The sequence below is a fragment of the Capsicum annuum genome, chromosome 12 (assembly GCF_002878395.1).
Source record: "Capsicum annuum cultivar UCD-10X-F1 chromosome 12, UCD10Xv1.1, whole genome shotgun sequence".
In the NCBI taxonomy this organism is placed as follows: domain Eukaryota; kingdom Viridiplantae; phylum Streptophyta; class Magnoliopsida; order Solanales; family Solanaceae; genus Capsicum; species Capsicum annuum.
This window is the reverse complement of record NC_061122.1, coordinates 54,381,032-54,405,377: the sequence shown is the minus strand read 5'-3', so window position 1 is coordinate 54,405,377 and position 24,346 is coordinate 54,381,032. Positions and strand designations below refer to the sequence as shown.

Below are 24,346 nucleotides of genomic sequence, written 5' to 3'. Positions count from 1 at the left end.
GTGTCATTCTTTTTGGGACTGACTAAAAAGGAAAGTGTGTCATATTAATTGGGACAGGGAAAGTAGTTTTTGTTAAAGAAAAAATTGAACAACCATTCTCAACTCAAGTGTGTTTTCATTTTTTTTCCATTTTGTTTCCTTGATCATAAGTGAACCAAAATAGTAAGTGGATCCTATACATGATAATTAAGAAAGTATTGTAATAATATTCCTATTCTGATTACTTTACATTTAATTCAATTCATCAGTGTAAATATTTCTTAATTGGTCTTGTAAGCAGTTTAATGGACATTTATTCAATTTCAGAGAATAACTTCTAACAACTTCTAACAGATGGGATATAATTTTTATTTATCTGCTAAAAAGTTCAAATGGGTCAAATGACAATGGTTTAAGGGGTATTGCGTCTAAAAATGGATCCTAAAAATATGACATGTAAACTTCTGTTAAAAAATTCCACTTTTGCATCAGTTTGTATTATTGTTGGAAATATTGGCATAGTTTGATGACCATATTGTCCAAAATTCAAAAGTTAATAAGATTTTTCTACAAGTTGGATGACCATTTGAGGAACTGACTCTCTAATGTATACACCAAGTGATGCAAGTATATGATTTCCTTAAAATATTGAAAGATTGGAATGATGAAGCAAATATCCAGTAAAGAGTTATCTTGGACACTTCTATGAAATTCACAAATAATAATTTTTTAATTTCTAGCGGTGTCAAATGATTGTTTTAACATTTTCATCAGGGATTCTTAAACGTCGCCGGTGCGTGTTGGATCCTCCAAAACTAGTGTATCTTTTTTAGGATCTGACACGGGTGCAACAACATTTTGGGAGAGTCCGAGCAACATAGGTTCTAACTTAGATTATCTAAATGCCAATAATATCCTGCTGATCCTTGTCTAGACATTTTTATTATTTAAATGGTAATGATCAATGGTTGGCATCATTGGGTTCACTTTTAGTTGAGAGATCCCAGTTTTCTGCATACGTATTCTTCATTGTTGGGTTTGTAGAGAAGAACGAGCGGAAAGACCATGGTTCATATGCGTAATAGAGAGGCAATGTTTCTATATGCCCCTTTTTCTTATCCTTCTTTTTTCTTTGTTTTCTATGTGTTTTTCTTTAATCATTAAAATTGGTTATTCTTCTTTATCAAATAGTGATAATATCAATGAATTTGGCGATCCTAAATTTCACATTGAGAATGCCATTAGTCCCTTGCAATGAACTGGAATCGTTGTCTAAGCATATCTTTTGTGAATAATACTTCTCTTTGGTGTCAAAATATATACAATTTAGTATATCCTACGAGCTCTACTAGCGTATATTGATTTTTTGCATTAATTGTGTTCCACACGTCCCAATAATAATTTATTACTTTTCTTTTGCTTATGTTGCTGAATAATGGTCCACCTTCCTTAAAGTTAATATGCGTAAAATACCAAATGTATCTTTCCATGGAGTCCCCTGATAAATCACATCAAAGCCTTTAAGGGGTCGTTTGGTAGAATGTATAAGAACAATGCAGAATATAGTGTATTAGTAATGCTTACATTAGTAATACTTGTATTAGTTATGCTTGTATTATTTCTTATACATTGTTTGGTTTGATGTATAAGAAATAATACATCTTACATAATTTTTATAAAAGAAATGTTTGTTTACAAAAATACCCTTCTTTGATTTTGTACATTTTTTTTGCAACAAAGTTCTTTTGTCTTCTCAAACATAATTAGTATTGTTGAACTAGTATATAGATGTTTTAAGATTAATTGCAAGCCCAACGACTTTTCGAAGAAATGTTACGCCGATGGATTAACATAGTCGAAATAAAAATAAAATATAAGACGTAAAATTAAAAAATAGTCTCTATTTTTTTTAATTTTCTTAAAAACCCCCGAAGCAAAGCAAAAATATGTTATAGTTATTTAAATCAACTATTCATTGTTGTAAATTAAAATGACGGGAAAAGAAATTGTGAAATGTTTTGAAAAGATTCACTATTGCAAATTAAAATGACGGGAAAATGAATGGTGAAATATTTTGAGAGGAAAATTGAGGGGTATTGAGGTCATTTAATAAGTTAATGCATGCGTTTAAAGTCTTTGTATTACTAATACATAGAAAATGGAGTGTATTACTAATACACACTCCAATACACAAAAGAGTGTACAACTAATGCTTGCATTAGTTATACATAGGGAAAATGACGTACCAAACAAGGCACTAGTAATACATATTAACTAATGCATGCATTATATTTTACAATACACTCTACCAAACGACCCTTAAGAGCAAGGGAGAAATGAGAATGTAAAGATCAACGAGTTCCTAAATATAAAATGGTCCCCATCTTTTTTGGACTGACAGGAAAGGATAGAACACGTAACGAAATGGGATAAAGGGAATACAATACTCCCTCCATTCCAAAATATGCGGTGTTTTAGACTTTTCATTTGTTTCAAAATATAAGTGGTGTGCTATATGTAGTTTTGATGATGAGCAACTAAACTACGAGGGACCAGGTCCCTGGACATGTAAAGTATTGTACAGCTGGCACGGTATCTGCACAGTTTTGTCCTCTTGTGTAACAAATTTGCAGGTGCTATTTTGTATTGACTTAGACAGCTGGTCTAATGATATTCCATCTCTAATCATCACCCAGCTATAAAAGGAAAGAGATGCCTCTACAACAATCGGTTTTTGGCGAACTGGAATCCTAAATTTCACATTGAGAACACCATTAGACCCTTTCAATGTACTGGAATCGTTGTCTAAGCATATCTTTTGTGAATAATACCTTCTCTTTGGGGTCAAAATATCTACAGTTTAGTATATCCTACGAGCTCCGTTAGCGTATATTGATTTTTTACATTAATTGTGTTCCACGCATCCCAGTAATAATTTATTACTTTTCTTTTTTTTATGTTGCTGAATAATGGTCCTCCTTCCTTAACCTTAATATGCACAAAATACCAAATGTATCTTTCCATGGAGTCCTCTTGATAAATCACATCAAAGCGCAAGGGAAAAATGAGAATGTAAAGATCAAAAAGTTCCTAAATATAAAATTGTCCCCATCATTTTTGGACTGACAGGAAAGGATAGAACAACTAACAAAATAGGATAAATGGAATACAATACTCCCTCCATTTCAAAATATGTGGTGTTTTAGCCTTTTCATTTGTTTCAAAATATAAGTGGTGTGCTATGTGTAGTTTTGATGATGAGCAGCTAAACTACGAGGGACCAAGATCTTGGACGTGCAAAGTACTATACAGCTGGCATTCGGTATTTGCACAGTTTTGTCCTCTTGTGTAACAATCTTGTGTAACAAACTTGCAGGTGCTATTTAGTATCTACTTGGACAGCCGGTCTAATGATATTTCATCCCTAATCATCACCCAACTATAAAAGGAAAGAGATGCCTCTACACTAATTGGTTTTTGGCAAATTGGAATCCTAAATTTCACATTGCCATTAGACCCTTGCAATGAACTGGAATCGTTGTCTAAGCATATCTTTTGTGAATAATACCTTCTCTTTGGGGTCAAAATATCTACAATTTAGTATATCCTACGAGCTCTGCTAGCGTATATTGATTTTTTGCATTAATGGTGTTCCATGCGTCCCGATAATAATTTATTACTTTCCTTTTGCTTATGTTGTTGAATAATGGTCCACCTTCCTTAAGCTTAATATGCATAAAATACCAAATGTATCTTTTCATGGACTCCCCTGATAAGTCACATCAAAGCCTTTAAGAGAAAGGGCAAAATGAGAATGTAAAGATCAAAGAGTTCCTAAATATAAAATGTTCCCCATATTTTTTGGACTGACAGGAAAGGATAGAACACCTAATGAAATGGGATAGAGGGAATACAATACTTCCTCCATTCCAAAATATGTTGTTTTGATGATGAGCAGCTAAACTACGAGGGACCAGGTTCCTGGACGTGCGAAGTACTGTACAGCTGGCACACGGTATCTGCACAGTTTTTTCCTCGTGTAACAAACTTGCAGGTGCTATTTTGTATTAACTTGGACAGCTGATCCAATGATATTCCATCCCTAATCATCACCTAGCTATTTCAACACTGCTCAAGTTCTTAGCTTTATGAGTGCTTAAATTGTAATAGTTCTTGAGTGAGTAATGAATTGTAACAGATCTACTCATGTTATGAAAGTAATGTTTTCTTTTTGAGAGTGCAGCTTAGGTAGAGTTGCGTAAGTTTGAGACTGATTAGAGCTAATCAGTATAGAGTGAGTCCTTGGTAGGGTTACCAATATGAGCTTGTAGTAGAGTTGCTACTAGCGCGATGAGCCTAGAGTTAGGCTGAAATATAGACCGTAATCAGGAGGTTGATTATAGTGGATTTCGTTGGTGCTTGTGAGGGAAAGCCGTGGTGGTTCTCACGTAAGAATCTTTGTGTCTGTTACTTTTTCTACATTGTGTTTAGTTTTCCTGCACTCTGTTGTTTGATTGCCTGTGTTTGATTCTGAGGGACCAGGTCCCTTACTGTGTGGAGCAACCCCGAAGGGTTTCAACAATTGGTATCAGTCACTCTAAAAGGTTCACACCTAGAATGTCTTTGTTAGAATGGCTGTTCCACCTAATCCAGAAGAAGGGCAATCTACAGCTAGACCACCAAGATTCAATGGGCAGTATTATGGGTGGTGGAAAACTAGAATGTTTGACTTCATCATGACTGAAGATAGTGAACTAATGAACATAATTCTGGATGGTCCTCATGTTCCTGTAAAAGAAGTCAAAGAACGAGATGTTACAAAAATGGTCATCAAAATCAGGAGGGAGTTTAATGATGAAGATAGAAGAAAGATACAGAAAAACTACAAGGCCAAGAAACTGTTAGTATGTGGAATAGGGCCTGATGAATATAACAAAATCTCACCTTGTGAAAATGCCAAAGAGATCTGGGATTGCTTCAGGACTGCACATGAAGGTACTACTGATGTGAAAGATTCAAAGGTAGACATGCTAACTACTCAGTTTGAAACCTTCACCATGAAAGATGAAGGAACTATCCAAGATATGCATACCAAATTCACTTCTATCACAAATGAGCTTCATTGCTCAAGAGAAGTTATCCAGTGTATAAGCAAGTAAGAAAGATTCTTGGTGTTCTTCCCAAGTCCTGGGAAAGCAAAGTAGATGCTATCATTGAAGCAAGAAATCTGAAGACCCTGAAGACCCTCACTATGGATGATCTGAAGACTCATGAACTTAAAGCGCAGTAAGAACATGAGAAGATGGAGGTTAAAAGGGAAAAATCTTTGGCACTAAAAGCATCTAAATCAGACTCTAAGGAAGAAGACACTGATGTTGCTTACTTGGCAAAAAGAATAGTTAGAGCTATGAGACAAAGTGACAAGTTTCAAAGAAGTGGGAATAGCAGCAAAAGGGGAGGCACTATGGAAGTTTGTTACAAATGTGGAAGTCAAGTCCTGAACATTTTATTAAGGATTGTCCCTTGCACAAAACTAAAATCATCTAAATCAGACTCTAAGGAAGAAGACACTGATGTTGCCTACTTGGCAAAAAGAATAGTTAGAGCTATCAGACAAAGTGACTAGTTTCAGAGAAGTGGGAATAGCAGCAAAAGGAGAGGCACTATGGAAGTTTGTTACAGATGTGAAAGTCAAGTCCTGAACATTTTATTAAGGATTGTCCCTTGCACAAAATGGATCATCAGGATTACCTCAAGGCTGCTGGTGACAAAGAAAAGATCAGGGACCCGGTCCCTGACAATTCAAGAAAGAAGGTTGCAACTAATTATGCAGTAAAGCAAGCTCTGGCAGCATGGGGATATTCTTTCGGTGATTCAAGTGATGATGAAAAGACCGGAGATGTCTCTATGCTAGCAGTAGAAGAAGGTTCAGTTATCCATGATTCCCTGTTTGCATTCATGGCAAACACAGGAAAAAAAAAGGAGGTAACTCTTTCTGACATCAAGAAGAGTCTAGATAATTATACTGCTAAAAGGATAAAAAGTCTTGCTAGTGTCTTGATAGACTTTGTGTGTGAGCTAATTGTTGAGAGGAATGCATTAGAAGTAAAAGTGGAGAATCAAGAACGTGAGTTGATTGCATTAACTTTTTAGATATTTGAAACTAAAGAAATGGTCACTAAATTGAAATCTGAGTATTTGAGTTGTACAAGTCACCAAAAGAAGGGAAGTGACCTAGATGAGAAAGGAAAGAGAGAAACTTCTTGGTTTCAAATTGATCTTGAAGAAAGGTTGAAGGATTCTCAAGTACATCTTATGGAAGCACTACACAAGCACTACACAGGAATGAAAAGTTAGAGAGGGACTTGGTTCGCCTAAGCGAAGAGTTGAACAAATCTCTTAAATGGATTGTCTCTTCACAGATCCGCTCTAATCTGACCAGTCAAGATGTCAATGATTGGAGAGGTTTGGGGTAACAAGCAGAACTCCAACTTGTTGAGTCTAAAAGTAAGGTTGCTTATTATGTTGGAAGCAAAAGGAATGAAATCCTGTGCACCCACTGTGGAAGAGATGGACATTTGAAAGAGAAATGTCAGTCCTGGCTTAAGGCTAAATTGAAGAATATTGAATACATTCAGAAGGAGATTGTACATCCTAAGGGCTTCAAGTCTCTAAAAAAGGTGAAGAGGAACCTATCACTGCCTAGATAGGCTAAGAAGAATTTGATCACACCATTATCCTCCTAGTGGGAACTCAAACTTAGGTGGTTCCCAAATATAACTTATGATCATGTCTCCAGGTATGGGAAGGGAATTGCGATCAGGAATAGCACGTTGATTGAAAAGGTTCAAAGCTCAATGATGGAAGGTTTAATTGTGTTCTCTCTCTTAAGACACTTCAGGTGAAAGTGTCTTATTGTGAAAAGATGAGTTCAAGGACCTAGTCTTTAGCCTATGAAGGCTAATATTCAATAAGGAGGTGTATGAAGCTTGTGTTAAAAAAGAAGCCCTTGAATGATCTTCAGATTTGATGAATGAAGAAGCATTGGAGAATGAATGAAAAAGAAATTTTGTAGGTAGATGAAAGGAGTGCATGTAGTTCCTGATTAGTCAGAAAAATTTGTTGATCTTTGATAATGCTGAAAATGATGAGGTAGAGGATGAAAAAATAAAGATAAGTCATGATTCTCAGGGACCTGGTCCCTAAGAAATTCATCTCAAAAGGAGAAAGCTTCAGCAGCCTGAATCAAGTCAAGTTTGGGACCCGGTCCTTAGACCTACATTAAGAACAAACTGTGGAACAAAAAGGGTGTGCAAAGGTAGAAAGACTGAAGCTGATTGATCTAATCGACCGGACCTATCTTGTGACTCAGTGTTTCCACTCAAAATTGGCTATGATTAGGAAACAAGTATCCTTGATAAGGTAGGTGGACATTAGTCTAACTCAGTACTATACCCTTGTAGGTATATACACCCATGGGACAACTTAGGAAGTGAACAAAAGTGACAAGCACAAACTTGAAGATTCATTCAAAAAAGAGGAATCTGATCTTATCTCACAGGTTAGTATCACAGTATGCTTTAATAATCATAAAATATACTGTCTGTAAAAGCCATGTATCTTTTCCTTCCCTCATAAAAGTTGTCAATTCGTTTGCAAAATAAAGAGTAACTCTTATCAAAACCAAATATGTCATTCTCTGATTGCTAAAACAGGCTACTTAGTCTCAACTCATCACTCATTGCCTCCATTAAACCAAATTGATCCTGCTCATTCGCCTTCCTCTAGAAAATCAAATTGAATATGCCCTCATAAAATATCCTGATCCTTCAGCAACCAAAGCCATAGAAAACTGTCTTAGGTCCTCTAAGTCAAAGTTTGGTAACCCTGTTGGATTGAGGAGAAACACATAAGCTGTGAAAAGGAAGAAATCCTCTGAGGGACCTGGTCCCAGGAAGAAAAAGTTTCTATTGAAAGGTTAGAGGCAAGTAATGAGAACGAAGGATGAGATGAAGAATGTGGGTGGTTAGAAGGGGATTAAACTGCTGATGACTCAAAAAGTTCTCCTAGGAAAGAACTCTTGATCCCAAAATATGTGAGAAAAAGGGAAACATGAAATGCCATACGGGTACCTCCTCAACAAAGTATTTGATCTCTTTGAGTTACTTGGGAAAAGGAGATCATATGGGACAGCCAAGCTGATAACTAGTTTGAACAAAACTTGTGGAGAATGTATATCAAGTATCTGAATTGCTAGCTGCTCAGGAGAAGTTGGGAATGGAAATGGAGGAGTTAAGAATCAAGTCAGCCGTCAAAGATGCTGGATTAAATGTATCTGACATTGCTGAACCAAAGGGTATCCTCTGAAGGACTAAATACCACTGATGAACATACAGCTGGAAATGCAAAACTCCAGGAAAGAATGGCCAAATTGAATGATGAAGTGAAGATCCTTACCAAATAATTGGTGGATACTCACATGACTATAGATGCAAGAATGGAGTACTGTTTAAGTCCTTTTCACCCAATCCTCCTTCCACCTGAGCCCTGTTATCCTCATTCCCTCATCAACCTTGTGTTAGTTCCATATCCTGGATCTCATAATGACTTTTAAAGATAGTTATCTTGTGATGATTATTTTAGCTTGCTGCACTGGTACTGATTATTATGAGTGAATGAATCTTTAGTTTATGTATCTCATTTGTCTCCTTACTTTAGAGCTGTTTTACATGTTAGTGTTGCCCCAATAACGATGAGTTAACTAATTTGTGCTATCTTTACTCTTGGTTTACTGGTAATTCTTTTCAATAATGCCAAAAGAGGGAATACTGAGTTCTTGTAGTAGGGACCAGACACTAGGTAAATTGAGATGCTGACCTGAAGAGAGTCATATAGACAGGGGGAAGTATGTGAATGCAAAGGCACCACATGAAATGAAGGTGCGCAATGACAGGGGGATGTTTCTGCTGCAAGAAACAATGAGGGACCAGGTCCCTGTGTTGGATGATAGAGGAAGCATGATGATAGGGGAACATTCATCTTTAGGTGGTAATGAAACACCCTGGTTTCTGGACCTTAGAAAATTTCCTTGATTTCAGGTTTCTGGGCAAGATACGACTTAGGGAACGAGTCGTACACTTGGGTAGGGGTGGTATGGTCCAGTCGCATGCTGACCAGTGTTGGTTGGTGGGATGAATTTAGTCACTGGAATGGGTACGTTTGGTGGTACGGGTCATATCGGTGGATACAGGTCGTTTGGTTTCTTCACTTAACTTTGACATAGTGACTTAGGTTGGATCTGAGTACGAATGGCTCACCGTGAGCTGTGAGCCAGGGTACGACTCGTACTCAGGACTCGTGCAGGGAACAATGTTCAAACCTCCTGGGATTCTGTTTTGCCAGGGGTACGGTTTTTGGGTACCAGTTATATACTTGGATACGACTTGTGTTTGAGTGTGTCGTACCATGGACAGTGTTAGCTCCAAGGGGGAAAACCTAGTGGGTACGACTGACGAAAATTAAATGTAGTTCAAGTAAGGGCAATCTAGACATTTCCCCACTTATCCTATTAAGACCCCACGACTTATATTCCTATTAAGAGGTTATTTGCCCTACTATTCTATTCTTAAGCACTTGAAAAACACTCTTAAATCCTCTCTAGAGTTCTTGGGCAAAGGAAGCTAGGGTTTCATCTTAAGGAGGAGTAAATTGGGGCTTGTCTTGGTGATTTCTCTCCATCATCTTCTTGGTTTAAGTCATGTTCTCTTCCCTCATTGTTAGTTCCAACTAAAGACATGGATTTTATACAATGTTTTCATGATTTGAATGTTGTATGATTTTGGATTTTTATATATGATTTGGGGGTTTTGGTTACAAATGCTTGGTTATGATTTTTCCATGTTTTAATTATGGTTTTATATGCATTAACGGTGGTTTTGTATAATTGGTTGCATGAGAATAATTATTGGTAATGGATTTTTGTTTTGGAAACACTATGCCCCCAGTGTGTTTGATAAAATGCCTATTACAATGCTTTCATTATAATACTGGGTTTTTAGTGGAACTTATGCATGATTTAAACTTGGTAATGGAATCCTAAATGATATGAATGGTTTAAATGGTTTGGCTTAATAAACATACTTGTGGGGTACAAGGGAATCCCTTAAGTTAATATGGTAATAATACTTGTGGGGTACATGAGAATCCCCCAAGTTAATTTGATAACATAGTTTATGGGTATATGGGAATTCCTTGACCACTAAAAGGTTTGGCTAAGGACAATACTTGCAGGTTATAGTCGGTATGGCGATACCACTACTAATAGCCTTGGTTAATAATAATGGAATAATGGTTTGGTTGGAAAATGGTTTTAATTGGGCAATAATGACGGGGTGTGAAAGCTAATCGTGAAGGTGGGAGTTCAATGAACGAACACTGGAAACTCATGTTTGCCGACATGAGGGGTAGGGCATGACGACCCTTTTATGATTCTATTAGGTACACGGGAATCCTCTAATTACACTGTACATATGTATCATGGAGAGTGAAGGTTACATGGAAATCTTCGACTCTTATGGTGTCTCCGGTTCGTGTGGCTACATGCATCGGGGCCTATTCAGGGGGTTACACTGGACCCATATAGCCCATGGGTGGTTTTAGAACGGTTAAGCTTCACATACCCAGGTTAAAGGTTTTGAATGCGTGCTAAACCCGGTTCCCTTTCCTGGCATGGTTATATATATACGTATGGTTTGTGTGCATATGGATGGTTTTACGTGACATTACTTTATCCTTATCCTGATTTCATGCTAGCGTTCACCCGCTAACTTGTCCTCGGGCAGCTGTATCCCCACACAATGAAGGAACCGACCATTCTACTCCTCCTGCTTAGCATTCAGACATTCGGGGGTCAACTTTGGATTGAAGTGGTGAGCTTTCATCTTTTCGGAAGGCTCCATTTCATGGATGATATTTCACACTTTGATTTATTTATGGATATTGGTTTTGGCTATGGTTGGGGGCATGTCCCAACTAGATATTGTTATTCTTTTGGTTAGAGGCTTTTGTGGAACTACTATGGGTTGGTATGGGCAGGATCGGTATTGGTGTCATCCTTGGCATTGGTATTGGTATTGGTATTGGTATTGAGGCTAACATCATTGGACAAAATTTCTCATTGTTCCATCTTATTTCATTTTGGGATTATATATACAATTATTATGGAACTTGTGTGGTTATGGTTTAGTATAGTTTGGTTATCGGATGGGTTCGAACGCAAGGACTCAATTGGGTCGGTCTCCGTAATAGAGCTATCCCAGAGTTGTAATCTGAAATGTTATGCTATCTTTGTTATATGTTCAAAATTCAGTCAACTTAGGGCAGGCGACTGGAGGTTGGGTTGGGTAACGGGGGTGGTCTCCGGTCCTGGTTGGACTTGGGAAGCCCATTACGACAAGGCCTCGGGTCTAGTCGTGTCTGGTAATCACTCTGATTAAATGTGATGAATGTGCACTAATGCTCAAATTGTATAGTTTGGTTTGTCATCATCGAAAAGGGGAAAATTGTTATATGTAGTTTTGATGATGAACAGCTAAACTGCGAGGGATCAGGTCCTTGGACGTGCAAGGTACTGTACAACTGGCACACGCTATCTGCACAGTTTATCCTCTTGTGTAATAACTTGCAGGTGCTATTTTGTATCGACTTGGATAGCTGGTCCAATGATATTCCATCCGTAATCATCTCCCAACTATAAAAGGAAAGGGATGCCTCTACAACAATCGTTTTTTTGCAAATCCAAAGAATGAAGAGAGATGGCAAAAATCCCATTTCAACACTGCTCAAGTTCTTAGCTTTATGAGTGCTTAAATTGGAATAGTTCTTGAGTGAATAATGAATTGTAACAGAACTACTCATGTTATAAGAGTAGTGTTTTCTTTTTGAGAGTGAAACTTAGGTAGAGTTGACTAAGTTTGAGACTGATTAGAGCTAATCAGTGTAGTGAGTCCTTTGTAGAGTTACCAAGGTGAGCTTGTAGTAGAGTTGCTACTAGCGCAAGGAGCCTAGAGTTAGGATGAAATATAGACTGTAATCAGGGGATTGATTATAGTGGATTTGGTTAGTGCTTGCGGGCAAGCCGTGGTTTTTACCATACTGGGTTTCCACGTAAAAATTCTTGTGTCTTTTATTCTTTCAGCATCATGTTTAGTTTTTCTGCACTTTATTGTTTGCTTGCCTGTGTTTGATTCTGAGGGACCTGGTCCCTAACTGTGTGGAGCAACCCCAAAGGGTTTCAACATGGTGTTTTGGGGTGTCAAAAGGAACTAATATTGTTCTTTCAATTTTACCCTTAGGGAGTTTTACATAACCAAGAAATTAATAAATAGTTACATCTTTTTTCAAAGTATTTATCATGGGTAAGTAAAACTACTACTTGTTTTTAAGGAATGAGTAGTTTCTTAAGGAATGAGTAGTTTCTTAAGGGGTGCGCCAAGCTAAAAACACCACTTATTTTAGAATGGAGTGAGTACAAAGTTTTTAACTTACCTCATCAAAATAAGACCCTAGGTGGGGGAAGAGTTTCTAGTCTAGTCTTATAGGCAAAGCAAGTTCAATGCACATTAACTTCATAATTTTTCTATTTTTGTAACATTTACTGTTCCTTTTGAAAATGGTACTCTTTTGTGGCTGTTGAGATGTGTTTTATGTTGTGGTTCATCTCATCCTTAAACTCTACCCAATTTACACTGATGCAGAGATAAAGCATGGATATAATGTGCAGCTTACTGAAGACAACGTGTAAATTTTCCCCCAGTAGTCCTGTTCTGGGAAATTTAGCATCTATTAGCTTGAGAATCTAAGTCTCTGTTGCTGTGTCTGCACAAAGGACAGAGGTGTTCGTTGTTGTTTTTGCCTGTCGCATTGCTGAATACCACCTACCCCCTCTCCCAGCCACCCTCTTCTTACATATAGTTTAAATAGAGCTAGAGGAAAAGAAAAGGATTGTTAGCGTGTGTATTTATCTTGTTTTCCTTTTTGGTTTCGGTTTGTTTCCAAGTCAATTCTTTGAGAACTCGACAAAGTCGAAAGTGATTTCTGTACATGTACATAAACACACTGGTGTTTTATTTTGTTTGGGTAATTCTGGAAAAATACTGTTGCGAGTCATCTTCATTAATGTGATTGCATCCAAAATGGTTCTTTGGTATTTACTGTATGGATCTTAACTTGTTAAAGCAGTTATCAGATGACAATAAAAGCCTGTGTTAGCCAAGAGGTTCTGCTTGAACTGGACTACACAGTTTAATGATGCTTCTTTCCAGCAATAACTTGTAGGCTCTAGCAAGTAGCAACACTGAGCTCTCAAGATTTTAATGTTGTAATTTGCACGCTTTACTGTATGTTGTTCCCGGATACATTTTGTTCGTTAGCCATCTCTCGGATTTAAGTTATATATACTGGTAGTGGAAACAATGTTTTGCAAAAATGTGGGGTAAGACTACGTACAATAAATCTTTGTGGTTCGGCCCTTTCCTGAACCCTGCCATTGTGGGAGGTTTAGCATATAGGCTGCCGTTTTATACTTGGTAGTGTAAAAAATAAAGTTTATCCTTTAAAAGTTGTGTAATTTACCTTGTTATACATTGCATGTTATTTATCATTTACTTCAACCGATCGGTACTTATATGATTTATATGATTTATCTGCAATTACTTTTAAGTAATCTGAATGCGTAACTACTTTTAAAACCATTAATTTATAAAAAATTAAGATCTTACGTAATTATATGGTCTGGTTGGGACATACTCCCTCTATTCATTTTTATTTACTTCTTGAGCATACCCCTTAATAAAGCTCTCATTCCTAGAAAATTAAAAGTAATTTTATCAATATATTCTTATTAATTTTATGCCTCTTTCCAAATTAGTAATTAAATGCATTGAAAAAAAAAATTCTCAAGTAATGATCTTGGTAATCTGAATAAGGATATAATAGAAAGATATTAATTAAATTATTTTTGAAAGGTTAAAAGTACTTAAAAAGAAATAACACACCCCAAATGTGCAAAGAAAAATAAAGAAAGGAATACAAGATTTTTTTTTTTTTAATAAACTGAAGTACTATTATAACTTAATGGTATGCATCATTACAAGGTTACGTACCTCTTTTCGATTCTTTGTTGGCCCTATGTATTCATTCTGTACCTCTTTTCGATTCTTTGTTGGCCCTTCGCCACTTACCTATGTATTCATTCTGTATATATTTCTTGTGTACTAGAGAAATCTGAAAATAAACTATAAGAGATTTTAGTTAGATTATATTCTCTCTGTTTATTTGTAAATTAGGTTGAACTATTTCTCCCAACGAAAAGAATCTATATCTTTAGCATAAAATGTCTTTTTAGAACCTAATCAACATGCACCAAACTTATTTGTGGTAAGTGATTGAGTATTTGACAGGTGAATCAGATTAGTACTTGGTTAAATTTATCTTTGAGTTTTAGAAAGTATCACTGCAATAGAGTTGCTTATTCCCTATTGTCTTGGTTGTATTTTTTTAAGAGATAATTACACAAAAGTATACTTTATATTTAAGTAGCAAAAAGTATACTTTACAATCTAAAATGTAATTTAATCATTCACTATAAACTAATTTTTGTTTCCAGTTATAGGAAATAACACTTCTTATATCAAATTTTCAGCTTCTTCATCACGATTTTCACTTCAATTTTTTTTCAATTCTCTCCCAAAATTATTTTTCACCAATTGTTGAATTATTTTAATAAACTAATAGACGTAGTTCAAATATATTTAACTGTAAATATATATTTTTTCTTCAATATCAACAAAATCATATCAAAACAGCTGAAATCCATCATTTTTCGTTTGAATATAATTCTTAATTACATTTGAAATACTGCAATTCAATATTTGCAAATTACAGATACACATTTTTAACTTGCACACATTTAAGTCAATATTGGCAACTGAAGCAAGGGCAAACACCTGTACGCGAAGTAAAAGTACAATACACTTAACTATGATCATTGTATCATATATTTAACTTTGGTCTAAAAAGGCATAGAGTTTAGTATATCTTATAATATAAGACCCAATATACAAATATATATACTTTTTATAAAATTTGTATGTTATTGTATAATATATATATATATATATATATACAATTATGCAATAATATACATAATTATACAAATTATACATATATTTATATAAAGTTTAAGTAATGCATCAATTTTGTATGTGTGTAAAAATATGTATAAGCGTGCATACACATGGACCATACACATTTACACTAGAAAATACTTTTTTTTTTTTATCTATTATTAGACTTCCATTTCAATATCAGAATCACAATAGGCAAAAAAAATAAAAAATAAAACATCCTAAATAACATATCTATCTAGTTTAGATTTATAATAGCGATCTCAGATCTGTAAATTCAATTTAGATATCTTCTGTAAATCTAACTTCTAGCGAACTGCATCATGGAGTGGAGATCCAATTTTAGATTCAACTGAGTTTTTTTTTATCCAACTCAACATTAAGAATATTAATGAGATTTTAAAAATTAAATAAACTTTCGCCGGCGCTGTCGGAGATTCGATGATGAGTCATCGAATTTAGGATTTGCCGCCGAATTCACGATGGTGCTGGGTCTTCAGCGCTATCGTTGACGGTCGTCTTTTAGCTGCCATCGTTTTGATCTCGAATACTGTCTGTTACTTGTTGGAGACTCTTGTCATTTTAGGTTTGATCATTCATTTAATTAATTTTCAAATGATTACTTAGTATTTAGACACGTCAGATGAACTTTGTTGCTCTAGAGTTAAGTTGGCTATCGAATGAAGTCTAATATTTTGGACCTATACAGTTGGAACATTTTTGGTTATGTAATATAGAGTGAGCTATATTAGTTTAACCTTATTAATGATCTTTAAAACTTTAAATTTGACTATTACTGCTTTATTTAATTATTTACTTCATATTAAGAATAGTATGAAAAAGACGTAATAAAATTGGCTTGATTTGGAAAAATAAATAAGTAAATTGAAATATATTTTTAATATAGGGTAAAAATGAAATAGAGGGAGTAGGTGTTTTCTTTCATTCCGTGATAGAAAGTGTATTGTCTGTATCAACATTCACAATCGACATGTCTTTTTTATTTTTATCAAGTGCATTAAAGTGTTCTTTCATGCGGGACTTTGAATTAAAAGGGACAAATAAGTTTTTCAATTAAGTGAGAGTCCTTCAAGTTTTAAAAATTAGGTAAAAAGGACAATTTTTTTTTTCACTTTTTTTTTTAAACATTTTTGCTTCAATAACTAAAGAGGGTGTCTCAATAACTATAGAAGTTGTTTTAACAATTATCAAAGATGTTCGACAACTGTGCAAAGTTGTTGGACAACTTTGATAGTTGTTGGGACAACTTTGATAGTTGTTGAGACAACTAATGCAGTTGTCGAACAACTGTCCTAGTTGTTTAAGCGACTTTATTTCTTTTAACTTAATAATATTGTGGGACCCACTTGTCCCTTTTTTTAATTAAAGACTTGAGAGCGTTTATGAGCTCATTTTTCTCATGCTATTGCCTAGCTACCTTTAACTATTGTGTCAAATATCTAAGAATGCACTATCAACCATGATCCCTTTTTACTAAACGGACAGGTAAGTGAGAGTTTTTGAAAATTAATATATAATTTATTATTTAGTTCCTAAACCCTTATTATTAACTATAATTAATTTTAAATATATTTTTAAAAATATTAAATTTATTATACTTAAAGAGTAATATAGTAAAATTGATATATTATTTATTGTTTCTTAAGTAATGTGCCTAGTATTGTCAAGTCAATACTAAAAAAGTAAGAAATATGTTTAAGTTGGAAAACATAAAAGAAATAAAGTGAACTCTCTCTTTATGTCTAGGCACCGTACCACCAGTACACAGGGTTTAACTCTGTAGGGCCGTCTGATTCACCAACACAAAATAATGCCGCCATGGAAGAGAACGAAGTCCCTAAACAATCTTTTAGAGATGTCTTAACAGATAAGCTTGCAGATATCACTACACCATGCCAATTGAAAAATTGGCCACCAACCCACGATCAAATCGGGAAATCCGATGGCCTTATAGTCCCATCAGAGCAAGATAAAGCTAGAATCTACCAACCATGGAGATTCTCAGTGATAATCAAGTTGTTGGGAAGAAAAGTTTCCCATCAATTTCTAAAGGCAAAAATCACAGAGCTTTGGAAACATTTTGAAGCTTTGGTCCTCATCAACCTAGGGCAGGGTTTCTACATCGCCAAATTCAACAAGTAGGAAAACATGGATCGAGCTTTGCAAGGGTCCCCTGGTTTGTAGTAGGAGGGTTTCTCTTAGTTACCAGGTAGGAGCCTAACTTTGTGCCCCATGAATCCACCATTAGACATACCGCCATCTGGGTCCGACTCTTTCACCTGCCAACGAAGTTCTACGACCACCTGATACTGGGAAAAATTGGATGGAAATTGGGGGTTCTCCTAAAAATTGACTCATGCACATCGTCAACTCTGCATAGTAGATATGCGCGGATCTATGTATAAATGCCTCTTCATACACCAATCAAAAGGACGATTATCGTTGGCAATCATACCCAAAACTAGAATACGAGGGAGATGGTATATTATGCACGGGATGTAGAAGTTTAGGTAACACCCTCAAAATCTGCACTGATCCTCCAAGCACTCACAGTACACATAAAATAAGGTCTTATTTGAACTCAATCACTAGTACCCCCACATCAGAGAGCATATGGAAGTTAGTTAGTTACCCAAAATGGAGGAATCCACTACCAACCCAGAAGCATAGTCAGGTAACACCATTAAAAGTCCTCCAGGTAAGTCGTCTGCCCAGGGTAATGTTAAATTGATAACTCCTCCACGATTTGGGAAATGGAGAGCCACTTTGGGGTCTCCATCATCAAAAAACCCAAATCGATACTCCGACGGAGTCAACACCTCTAAACTGGACCAACCAAATTCCAAAATTAGGGATTATGTGTCTCTAATTAATACCAGGGCACCGTACCCACCTTTAGCCTAAAGTCCTAAAGAAGTCCCTCCCAAGGGCCCACTGTATTTCCTTTACCATAACTATTTTAATACCTTGCAAGCTCTTGATCTAAGCACCTTGGAGAATAAGAATAATCATGATGGAACTATCGATGACATGATGAGGAATGTCGTATCAATTAACTACACTGCTAGGTATGGGAAAGATCACTTAAATGCTATTTGTTTTGTCCATGAGAAAGAAGCTTTAGAGCCTCATTTGCAGTCGATATGACTATTGAGGTCGCTTCACTTAACTCTCCTCCTATCAAACACCATCTCATTACTAAAAATGGTAATCCTAAACCCTATTCCCCCTCAATTTCTTATCCTCTCCAGAATGGAAAACCTAAGAAACATAAAGCAACAACACCCTCCACCAAAAACTCCCATATTCTTGGTGACTGCCCCTCCATCACCAAACCATATCCCAGACTCTTGGCTAGAGATACTTCTTAAGGATGTACCACTGACCCTGAAATCCAACATAGGGGACCAACTAGTGGTTCTATTACTTTAAGATCCACAGTATTTAACCAATGTGGTGAAAGAGGCAATAGACCATTCAATCTATCTACTGGGCAATCAATTGTAGATCCAAACTCTACTCCAACCATAACTCTTGATGGACACTGTACATCTATCCATTCAGGAGCACAACCTTCTTTTGAACCAAACCTTTTAGAGCATGTCTTTCTTCCCTCCCTAAATATCTAATGTAAATCTAGTGGCTCTCTCTTTCATTCCTGGAACCTTATAGAATCACTTCTTCACCAATTCCAAACACCAGCCCCAAAAGGGTGGGTAGAAGGCCTAGAGAGAGAGAAAGGTCAAATCTAGACAACTTGAAATAGTGCAAAAGGGCCTGGAAAGAGTCTTGGAAAATCTTGGGGTCTAAAGACCAGAGACTTTTCCACTAGAGAGCATCTTCCAAAAGGAATACAAAGAGCCCTTAAGAGAAGCTGTTATTGTGCTCTGTCCCAAGGGTCTGGTGATGTACTCTTTGAACTTGAAGAACAAGATAGACCAACTACCATCTTCTGCGACTCTCTCTATAACTTGGATGACCAATCCCTTCCAGAAACCAGGGAAAAGGAAAGTTGTGACCTCAACTCTACCTCTCCAAATGAATTCGATGCTTTGTTTCATCATTTGGAATGTATGAGGGGCAATTAGTGCTACCTTTAGAAGGCAATGCACCACCTTGGTTAACCTCCAGAACCCTTCTATGCTTTTCTTGCATAAAACTAGAATGGCTGAGTATAAAACGATTACTTCTGAGCAGGGCTTTGATAACCAAATCTAATCCCTTGCTATAGGTAGATCTGGAGGCATTGTCATCATGTGGAAGGACAATTCCTTCAAGTTGGAAGACATTTCTATCACTACCTAGGCCATCCATACTATGGTCAAGGTAAACCACTTCTCTCTCTCTTAGAGATTTTCGGCCATTTATGCTAGCACTGACTTCTATATTAAAAGTCAACTCTGGGACAATCTCATGGCTATGTCCAAAACCACTAGGGAGAATGGCTTCTAGGAGGAGACTTTAATGAAGTCCTCCAAGCTAAAAATAAATATGGTGGAAAATGTATAAATAATAGAAGAGATAACCTCTTTTGGGACTGTATTAACCAGTGTGGTCTAGTTGACTTAGGATATAAAGGTGCAAGTACACTTGGAGTAATAAAATACATAGAACTAAGAGTAGCCTTATCATTTAGAGACTTGAAAGGTGCCTTGCTAATAACCTTTAGGTCTAATGGTTCCCTGAAACTAACATTACCCACCTACCCTGAACCCACTTTTACCACTGCCCCTTACTGGTCAGCGTCCCTAATCAGGGCCCTTCAAGGCCCTGTACGCATTTTAGGATGGAGCCTATGTAGTGTAGGCACCCTACTTTTGAAGGACTCATCCACTCTTCTTTTGACCACCCAAATAACATTACCAATGCCATCCTTAACCTCCAGTAGAACTCCAATGCTTGGAATAATAAAACTTTTTGTAATCTCTTTCACAACATAAGGAAAATGTTAGTCAGAATTAAGGAGATTCAAAAATCCCCTCACTATCCCTACAACCAATTCCTCTAAAATCTTGAATCTGAGCTCATCCTTTAATATGACTTTCTTCTTAAATTTGAAAAAGATTTCTGGAGAACAAAATCCAGAATAAACTGGCTCTTGGAAGAGGACTCAAATAAAAATTCTTCCATCTTTCCACCCTCAACAAGAGAAGAAGAAATAAATTTCTTTCCCTAAAAGATGACTTTGGGAATCGGATCTTGGACTAAACTAACATCACCAACCACATCATTGATTTCTACTTTACACTCTACACCACTGAGCACCTTTCTTCCACTAGAAGATACCATTCCTAGCCACAAAATAACATCAACAACCCTAGCCTTAGTAAATCTGAAGCCAGTTTACTGGAAGCTCCCCTGAGAGAATCTAAAATAATTAATTCCATAAACTCCTTTAAGCCTATCAAGGCTCCGACATAGATGTAATTCATCCCATCTTCTTCCAAAAATACTAGCATATTATGGGGAACAATGTCACCATCTTCTGTAAGGACACCTTTTAAAGTGGCATTATGAACCCCACCATGAATGAAACCCTCATCTGCCTCATCCCCAAGTGTGTTAATACTCGTCACATTAAAAACTTTAGACCAATTAGTTTATGCAATAACCTTTACAAACTCATCATAATATTGTCCATAGAATTAAGCCTTTCTTGCCTAAATTAATTAGTCCTAGCCAAGCAAGCTTCCTATCCAATAAGAGAGCCTCAAATAATGCAATTATTGTCCAAGAATTCATAACCCACTTCAAAAGAATAAAAGGGAAACAAGGGAGCATGATCCTGAAAATAGACCTTAATAAGCTTTTGACAGACTCGAATAGTCCTTCATTAAAGACTCTCTTAACTATTTTAAGTTTTCCACTAGCTTGGTCAACTTGATCATGTCTTGTGTCTCCACCATCTCTATCTCTATCCTTGTAAATGGGACCAAAACTAAAACCTTTCTCCCCTCAAGAGGAATTAGTCCAGGTGATCCTATCTCCCTTTACCTCTTTATTCTTTGCATGGAAAGATTCTCTTGGGTCATTGATGCAAAAGTTCACTCAAAGACTAGAAACCTATCAGCATTTCCAAATAGGGCCCATCCTTATCCTACTTTTTCTTTGCAGATGGTCTGACCCTGTTCTCAAAAGCTAGCCCTGAAGACTGTGAAGTCATAAACAACACTGTCTCTGACTTTTGTCTCAAATCCATGCAAAAACTTAATATAACCAAATCTAAGGTGATTTTCTCCTCAAATTATAAAATTGAGACCTCTCAGCTTGCTCTCATGCCTTAAATATCAATGCCAACCAAACCTTTGGAAAGTACCTTAGCTTTTTAATCTTTCACTCCAACCCCACAAATGATGATTTCTAATTCATTCTGGATAGTATGCATGCCAAGCTTTATGGATGGAAAACTAAATGCTCAATATGGCTGGTAGAACTGTCCTAGTAAAGTCAACCTTTAGCAACATTCCCTCTATAATAATACCTAACAGCTCTGGGTAAGAGTTCTCTATTACAAATAATGTAGACCCTACCCCACAGAACCTAAGAAAAGAATTATTTTTAGCACATGAAAATATATCAAATAGGGTTGGGGGTATGCTCTTATAGCCATAGATGGATCATCCACAAAGGTAACAGAGTGAAATTATTTAGGGATAAATAGATTCCCAACTTTCTCAGCATTAGGAGTCTCATTGAGGGACCCCTCAACAAAGGCGAAGATCTCTTCACTGTCAGGGACATCTATAACCACAAAAATTGGTCCTTTAATACCCTCTCCTTCACCTTACCTGCTAAGCTCTTGGATACTATCGGTACCTCTTTCATCCCTTCTTAGTCCAACCTAGAAGATAAACTCATCTGGGACCAATCCCATGATAGAAAGTTTACCATGAGCAGTGCTAACAAAATTATCTAAGCTAGTAGCACCATTCATGAGAGAAGCACTGGTAAAGATTTCATATGGATCTGGAATCTTAGTACCCCTAACAAAATTAAAACTTTTCTCTGGGTGATTCTCCATAAAAGACTTTTTATTGTTAGCTTACTCGACCACATGGTCTTAGAAGTGCCCTCCACCCGTGAACACTGACAACTCACCAAAAGGACACTCTCATATTTTCTTTTGCTTCCCCAAAGACACCAACTTTTGGACAATCCTGCTCTTCCACAGTAATACTACCTCTACTCTCAACCTAACAGACATTAATTCTGACAACTGGATCATCACCTGGAAAACCATCTAGGACAAATCTTTTAATGAGTGGTATAACTGGAGTACCATTCTCCCTTTCTGCTTATGGAATATCTGGCTTAACAGAAATGCTTGCCTATTTAGCACTTGTAGTAATCCTATAACTGGTAACCATACCATTGGTCAGGCTAATGAGTATGCACTGCTGGTAAAGGATTACCTGATTTTGTCTAAACAACTCACCACCATCTATATCTAGTGGAAACCTCCCAAATAAGGCACTGTTAAACTCAACACTGATGCTAGCACCAAGCTAATATCGGGTCTAGGAAAATTAGCGGGTGTCTTTAGGGATCATAAGGGTGAGTGGGTCTTAGGATACATTAAATTAATTCCCTATGTCAATGCCCATCAGGCTGAGTTTTAATCTATTATTGAGGTCCTTAGAATAGCTCTTTGTAATAACTTAACTCCCATTGAAATCAACTGTGATTCTTCTACTATTTTGTATATGCTAACTAATAACCAGCTTGTCTATTGCAACATAATTCTTGAGTGCAGGTCCTTAATCTAGACACTGGGTCCCCAATACTGAAGCACACATGTAGGGAGCAGAATAGAGTCACAGATGTTCTAGCAAAGTTAGGGATCAGCAATGCAGATTTTGGCCAACTGCAAATTTTGACATTTCCTCCAATGTGTGTAGCTGAAACATTAGCAGCAGATAAATTTGGAAATGCTTTCCCTACAAAAGTTGCAATTTGTAATAGTCCTCTACTTAATATTGCTTCTGCCCAAAACAACTCAAGGGATGCCCCTAATCCTTTCTTTTTTTCAAGTATTGCTACTGATGCTATTACTATAAATGAGTATGATCCTCTTAACCAAAGAAAAAAGAATGTGTTTAAGTTATTTTATACATACATGTAAGAGTGGCTTAGCAGAAATGAAATAGGAGAGATTGGTTCAAATGTTATGGTTTATCATGAATTTTCTACTTGATCAGGATTGTACTATAATTGTGTTTTCCTTCAAAAGAATTTATTTTGCTGGAAAAGGCTTTCTTATTGAAAAAGGCCTCTTTTGATTTATTCTTTCTTGGAGAGAAAGTTTGAAACTCTATAAATTGAAGATCTCTCTTCTCATACCATAACACAATATCTACAATATAGTTATCTAAAGAGTTTTGCATAGGGGGAGATTTTCTCCCAATAAATTTTATATTTTTTTAATTTCAAGTATGTAGGTCTGTTGGTCAATCATATTAAATACAAAAGAGTGTCAAAAATACTCGTGAACTATCTGAAATGGATCAAAAGTACCCCTCGTTAGTTTTTGGGATAAAAAATACTTCTTTGTTAAATATTTGACTAAAAAATACCCTTCCCTCAAACAGAATTCCATCAAGGATGCCACCTCAATTAAAAAAGCCACCTCAACCTTCCACATCAGTATCCACATGTATATTTTTTTTAAAAAATTCATCGGCCCGTAAGTTAAATAAATGGATCTGACTCGACCCACTAACCAAAAAAATTGATCCTACAATAAATTGATGGTATATCGATCAACAACCATTTGCTCTCTCAAATATTTCACCTTTAGCTTTTGAAATTCAATTCCATTTAGTGTGACTAGGCCTGAATCCGAATCATAAATTCTTTGCAACAAGGAAATAATTGTTAATTTTATGCTCCCACTTTCTCCCACGAGAGCAACCATCTATGATGGAGGGATACATTTATTCATCTCAATTTTTACTAAATCGCGTTATAGAACTCAATGGCAAAATTTCATGATAAAGTGGATCAAATAAATCCCCAAGGGAGAAATCTATCAAAGAGATGCATAAAGAAATGAATCATTAGCAACTAACATGAACGAAATATGCTGGGATTAGAAGGATGATTATCTAAATTACTTGTGATTAGAATTCCAAGTCGCGGGATAAATATCCTAGACAAATAAA

General features: G+C 36.2%; 1 protein-coding gene across 4 annotated transcripts in view; it reads left to right on the top strand.

Moving 5' to 3' along the window:
• Positions 1 to 13,173, top strand: part of LOC107850675 — a 33,604-nt gene extending 20,431 nt beyond the window's left edge. For 2 of the 4 annotated variants that reach the window (XM_016695371.2, XM_016695373.2), the window contains exon 4: positions 12,735 to 13,173. In XM_016695371.2, the coding sequence (XP_016550857.1) occupies positions 12,735 to 12,781 (47 nt within the window). In that variant the 3' untranslated portion in view covers positions 12,782 to 13,173. Of the gene's footprint in view, positions 1 to 10,820; positions 11,201 to 12,734 lie in introns of those variants that run through there. The other 2 variants (XM_047401790.1, XM_047401791.1) reach the window with 1 other exon arrangement.
• The last annotated feature ends 11,173 nt before the right edge of the window (positions 13,174 to 24,346 follow it).